This window comes from Hipposideros armiger, unplaced genomic scaffold (assembly GCF_001890085.2).
Source record: "Hipposideros armiger isolate ML-2016 unplaced genomic scaffold, ASM189008v1 scaffold_29, whole genome shotgun sequence".
NCBI classification, from domain to species: Eukaryota; Metazoa; Chordata; class Mammalia; order Chiroptera; family Hipposideridae; genus Hipposideros; species Hipposideros armiger.
This window is the reverse complement of record NW_017731379.1, coordinates 4,973,453-4,980,059: the sequence shown is the minus strand read 5'-3', so window position 1 is coordinate 4,980,059 and position 6,607 is coordinate 4,973,453. Positions and strand designations below refer to the sequence as shown.

The 6,607-nt window shown below is 38.2% G+C and overlaps 1 protein-coding gene across 1 annotated transcript in view; it reads right to left on the bottom strand.

Moving 5' to 3' along the window:
- USP32 (ubiquitin specific peptidase 32) overlaps positions 1–6,596 on the bottom strand; it is a 213,444-nt gene extending 206,848 nt beyond the window's left edge. The window contains exon 1 of the mRNA XM_019636738.1: positions 6,491–6,596. Within this exon, the coding sequence (XP_019492283.1) occupies positions 6,491–6,548 (58 nt within the window). The 5' untranslated portion in view covers positions 6,549–6,596. The remainder of the gene's footprint in view (positions 1–6,490) is intronic.
- Between the last annotated feature and the right edge of the window lie 11 nt (positions 6,597–6,607).

The following is a 6,607-nucleotide window of genomic DNA, read 5'->3' as shown; positions in this document are numbered from 1 at the left end:
ATACTAAATTATATGCATACATCACTCTGATAAAAATTAAAACTAAAAGACTAAGAAAAGAAGGAGGTAATAAGCATTAGCCATGGAGTGTAAGAGAAAAGGAATCAGACTAAAAAAACACAAAGCTAAAGATAGTCCTAAAATTTAATTTTAAATCACCTGGATTACTTAGAAACAATGAGACAGAGCTCTGATGTGAATTTTATTCTCAGCTTCCAAAGTAACTCTGCACAACACTTTATGCAAATAGGTTTCCAATTCTAATCTCGCATTCGGCAGGAGGATGATACTTGTCATCATGGATGAAAAGTACATGAAGATCATTATATAAATCATTTCATGAGCAAAACTATTAAATGTTATACGAGTATGTTACCAAGACATTCTCAAATGTTCATAAGCACCTTACTGCCATACCAGTCCCTCAATGACTACTCAGGAATTTGCATTATTAGGTATAGACTTCAAATTGAACTAATTCAAAATTACATATTACATTTAAGGCTCTTACATTTTTAACTATCATTCAAAACCTTTAGCACAAATTTCTTCAAAGTTGATGAAAGAAAAGAAATTTTGGACGCACTGCTTAGTATGCTTAATCCCTGTCAGCAGTCCATTCTTTACCTCCCAACCTTATAAACATTATGCAAGTTCTCCACATCTTCTCTCCATCATTTATACATTTATATATTCACCCAGCCATCCAATATTTACTGAGCACTTAAAATACACAGGGTAATGCACCTATCCTGGCAATGGGGATTCCGCATCATGCCTCACAATAAACATGATAATTACATATTATGATAAAGGCTATAAATGAACTATACAGAATAGTGCAATAGTGACAAAAGACCACGTCTATAGGTGATAAAAGGAGGCCTTGCTGAGGCCATCAGAGCTGAGACTTCATGTATGAAGAAAGGGCCAGACATGTGAAAAGGTGTAAATAGCCTTTCTACACTGAGAGGAAAACAGGCTGAGAGAAAAGGAAAGAGGGGATCTGATCTGGATTTTAAGATTACACTGGCTACTGTGTGAAACTAGGAAATCACTGCATGGTATCTTACAAGAGTTGATGGCAGCTGGGACAAGAGTAGTGGCACTGAAAATGAGCAGAAGTTAAAATTCTGGAATGGATACCAAACAGGACTAGGTGATAGACTCAAACTGGAAATAAAAAAATAGGTCAGATTGTGAAAGAAAGGAAGTAAGGATGTCTCCAGATTTTGGGCCTTAGCAATTGGGTTGGAATAGTGGTGCCAATTACTGTCATGGCACAGACTAGAGGAGGCCTACCTTGATAGAAGGATCCTTTCACAGTGGAATCTCTGTAGACTTTTACAAGTCATTAGGAAAAGGCAAGAAACCACTGCAAACCTTATCAGGCTTTTTCCACAAGGAGTAAGATGCTGAGACAATCTAACTTCTTTGTAGAAATGAAAGAGAAGCTGGAGAACTTCCTCTGTAAAACTTCATTTCAGCATAGTTTTGCTTTTAATGCAGTCCAGTATCAAATACTCTAAGAACAGGTTATACAGCAAGGTTTCAAAATATCAATTGTTCACAAGACAGTGATAAACTTGGGATTTCCCTAAAATGAAGAGAGTTTTACGTTAATATTAAATCACTAATAAAGAGGGATGTGTTAAAGAGAAGGTCTTCATCTTTGAATAGCTAGGTCTTCTAATAGGTCCCTGACTGTAAATACCAAAAAAAGCTAGTTTTTATCAGGCTTTTTCGTCAGTAACTATCCACCTCTAGCCTCCAAGAACACTTTACTATTAGATGAGGGTAACAAGAGAACTTATTGGCATACAGACTGAGGTGGAGTGGATCAATTTAAACACTTTAATTTAACAATTTAATTAAACAATTTAAATCAATTTAAATTTAATATCATGAAGCCCAAAAGGTAAAAGCAGAAACATAAACAAGGCTTGAAAAAAGAAGTCATGCTTCTTGGATACAGTATGAAAAGAACTGTCAGTTCTATCTTAGTCTTTTCAGTACTACTGAACCACCAACTGTTAATTTATTAATAAAAATCCCTCCGCCCCCGCAGCTGTTTAACATTAAAGCTTCTAATTCAAACTCTCAGCATTAATCTCTAGTGCTCCAAAAACAGATTTTCCACAGTCACAGCAAAAATAATAATCACTACCCTAATCTCTCCTGTGACCTATCATATAATCAAGTGCCAAAAACCTTCCCTTTCTCCTAAGAAAACACCTGTCACCACATTCCCAACATCTTCCTGGAAAGCAGCCCTGAATGCTGTCACTGTGAAGCCTCACTAATCCAGCACAAAAAACAAACAATAAACAAGAAGAAACAAACAACGGCTGTCCAGTTTGATAAATGGGGAGGCCATTGGTCATCAAGTGATGTCACCTCATTCTGCTCATCCCCTCAAATCCAGGGTTCATTAGTATATTAATCTCCCCTTTGTCACTGACACTAGTGTCAAACTGGAGATTATGAAGAACAGCACCTTTGTAACTATTTAGGTGCCCACATATAAGCAGACTAATTTAAAACTGCCCCGTTTTCTCCTTTACATATAATAACAGCTAGCTAGGTACAGATGCAAAAGATTTAACCAAAACCTACAATTCCACACCAATGCTAGAGAGTTCCCTGGTAAATTTAATAAATTCAGATGAAGGCAAATAAGTGCTTTAATAAGAAAATAGTGCATCCCAGAAGGTACCAACTGTGAATTCAATTTTCATTCATACATTGATATATTATGCTAAAACAGCTAACATCACATCATGGGTGGCATAACACTAATGAAATTTTAATATTAATACTAGGAAACTTGGGGAATAAAATCTTGGTTGGGGAAATCAATGTTTCAGAGCATATTAGGGTTGGAAGATAAGCAAAATGGAAAGTACTGGAATCTTCAACTATTACATGCTTAATTATTCCACTAGCAAAAACAACAACCATTAAGTGACTAAGTCAGTAAATTCTTTAACACAATTATTGAGCATATACTATAAACTGAGTAGTGTTAGGACACATACAGGCCACCAAACACACCCACACTCTGCATTCCTATAAGTGCTTCCTTCCATAGCACTGTTGCATTTAACATATGTTATTTATAAACGATACACATATATTCTACTTTTTGGAAATATTGTGTACATTATCAAACATACACAAAATAGAACTTTAAACAGAAGTTCTAAAATTTTATTCCCAACCTCCTATGATAGTCTTGCCTACACCTTGAGCCAGGTTATATGCTCCTAGAGACAGGTTCTTAGCCATCTTTGTTTCTTCAGTGCCTAAGTCATAGGCAGCGCTCAGTAAAAATTTGCTGAATGAATGAGCAAATGAGCACTTGAAAATATGAATCCACAGCACAACTTTGGACATGCTAGTTCATCACCCAGCTACTTAATAAAATGTAAGTGACAAATTCTACTTAAAGAAGGGAGATGAGAAGAAATTTTACCCACTGTATTTTATTATCAAAACTTAAAAGCTAAGAATAAATTTGCTATTCTTGCCCTCTCCCCCCCAAAAAAAGCCTTCTAATTCTCAGTTTCCAGAATGATGAATGGAAGAAGAGCAAAAAGAAAGAATTAAAGAACTGGAGAAGATTTTTAAGGTTTCTTGGGAGTTCTGAAATGCTCTAAACTGTAATCTATCTTTCATTTAATGTTTTTGAGCTATATTTCAAGCATTTAGAATAATTTTTAGGAATACACAAGCCACAAACTTAGATGCAAACTTAGAAGTGAAGAGATGAAGAACATAGCTGCTACAATGCTCAGTATCCATTAAGTGCAGTAGATGTACTTTAGAAAATACATGCCATCTAAATCGTGTCAAACCTTCAAAGGAAGGCTTGTGTTCTAGTCAAGATTTTCAAGAAAAAGATACAAGCTAAAAACTAAAAGCTACCACTAATACATGTCCCTTAAAAATTTTTTAAGGTGTACTTTCAGAAAACTATTAATATTTATATAACTGACATACAGTTAACTAAAATACTAGACAAAACCAATCTTTCTAATTTCTAGAGCTTCTGAAATGTAAATAAATAAGTCACTAGACTGCCCTTTCACTCAAGTCCAGTTGTTATCTGTCACTACCGTAACACTCATTTCTACGGCCCCACTTTGCAAGATAAACTGCCTGCAATTCCATGTTTGCACACGGCAATATACACTTGACTACTTTTTAAAAATATTACCTAATTATTGTTAGGAATTATTTAGTGCTCAATAATTTTAAGTAAAGCCAACGGGGTAGGTATTTACTAGTTTATCAAGCTTGCTTTTTACTTATAGAATATTCATATAACACACATTGTGTATGTTTGTCCTATCCACACTCCTGCTCTCCTTTCATTCACCTTATACAATATAAACGAGCAGATAACACTAACAGATGGAGGTTTTAGTACCCAGTTAGATTATTCAAGTGTCCCCCAAATGTCCTCAAACCATTTTTAGCTCAATCAAAAGCTTTGTAAATTCTTTCTATAACCTTACTTTAAAAATGCTATATTCAAGTCTGACATTTACTAAATAGTATGTTTAAAAGAATTATCCACTTAAAAAAAAAGCTTCTGTTTTACATTTAGAAATGTTATTTTATCAACTTGTTTCTCTCTTCAGCTTTAATTTCCCTCTGCAGTAAAACTGATAAAACATAAATTCATTCAAACAAGGTTTTAACAAATATTTTACTACTTCGTCAAATGTTTTAAAATTCAACAGGCAGACACTTCACTACAAACTGAACAAATACCTTCAGTCAAGTCAGTTTAAAATGCACCAACTATTAATTTCATTTATAGTTACAAAGGTACAATCTTAGGTTTGATATGAGAGTAAGCAGAGGTGGATAAAAGTTTAATTTTAGAATTCCTAAATGCCAGCTCCATCACCCTCAAACTTAAGAAACTAAACACTTCTGAACCCTGGAAGCTATAAATCAGTTTGACTGATGTCCTCTTTCATGTCATGTAAGCCATTGCCTAATTGAGGCCAGACCTGTCGGGCTCAATAGCATCCCGGAAATGACTAGCCTACTAGAGCTGGAAACACATCAAGAATTTGGAATATTTCTCATATTGAGGCAAGGAACAAAGTTCAAGCAAGATTGTCCATAATAACAATCATTATACTGTTCCGCAGGAAAATACATAAAAAGCGTATTTTTTGTTATTCTGGTCAGTCCACAATACCTCTAAATTCTGTAACTATTTTCAGGTAATGACCCACTGAACTTAACGCTTTTCTTCCTACATATTAACAAGAGTTCATTACTAAATTCTCATTTTTAATGCCTTTGTATCTAATTTTTATTTTATATTCTTAGCTACTAAAGCCATCACCTGGAGCATGGCTGGTTATTTGACTTGGAAACCTGTTAACAATAACGCCCAGCACATAACCTGCTTATTACCATTTTTCGCTTCTTAGCAAGAAAATCCATTAAATGTTGCAAAGAAATGCAAACGCAGACATTGTACACACACACTCAAATCCCAGTCATGAAAAATTAAGTCACATTCCGGTCATAAACTGTGCAATAGACACTTCCAGTTAGCGTGTGCTTTAGTGATCATGGACAGCGGTATCAGAGTAAGTGGTAGGGGGTTGGGGCTGTTAACATACAGTGCATCAGAGCCAATAAGCAGCGGGCTGGGGCCGGCAGCAAGGCCAGTCTCTACAGGGAGCTATAACACAATATCAGAATGCTAGATTTCCGAATGCCATTTTATGGGGAGAGAGGGGGTGAGTCCTGGGGATCAAGTGCAATAAAAGGCTCTGGCCAACGTCTGAGATGAAACCTAAGACAAGGTCTTGTGGCAACACCAGCTGTCCAGTCTCATCTCACCTCACACACAACTTAATTTCAGGTCGTTCTTGGCAAAGTCAGCCGCTCAAAGGGTGAGGGGGTGGCAGGAGTGGTTGGTGATAGCCCCCAAGAGACTGGCAAAGGCCCTCGGAAAAAGCAGAGACTTTCACAATTGAAAGGGGCTTCCGCTAGCAAAAAGGAGAGGGCTTTGCAGCCGTCGCCCCTCTCCCTTCCAGCCCAGGCTGTTAGGTACGAGGTTAGGATGTTGTTGGAGGTTTTACGAAGGAGTGATATGAGAAAATGGCAGTAAGAGATGAGGGAGGTTGGAAAGGCTGGTGCCACCCAAGAAAAGGGGGAGAGGACTTCCCTGGACACATTGAGAATAACAACGCCACCAGAGAGCACGGGCACTGCCCTGCCAGCATCAGATAACCCTCTCCGAGAAAGCTTCACCCCCTTCCATTCGGTCCCAATTCCCCAACATCGCTCCCACCCGACCCTTCTCCCCCATAATATTCCCCATCGCTGGCCTCCTTTCCCTTCCGCCTCCGGCGCCCGACGCCCTCAACCTACCCTCCTCTTTCCCGGTCACCCACCCTCTGGACAGCCCGTCGTTGGCCTCCCCGGCAGCTCGCCCAGACCCCTCCCCCCTCACCTCTCCTCAGCGCCTCCTCGTAGCTGAGGAATCCGATCCGTGACTCCTTGGCGCCCATGCTCCCCTCATCCCCTCGGCCGGGGGTTGGAGCCTGATCTCGCCCCCACCCCCCCTCCC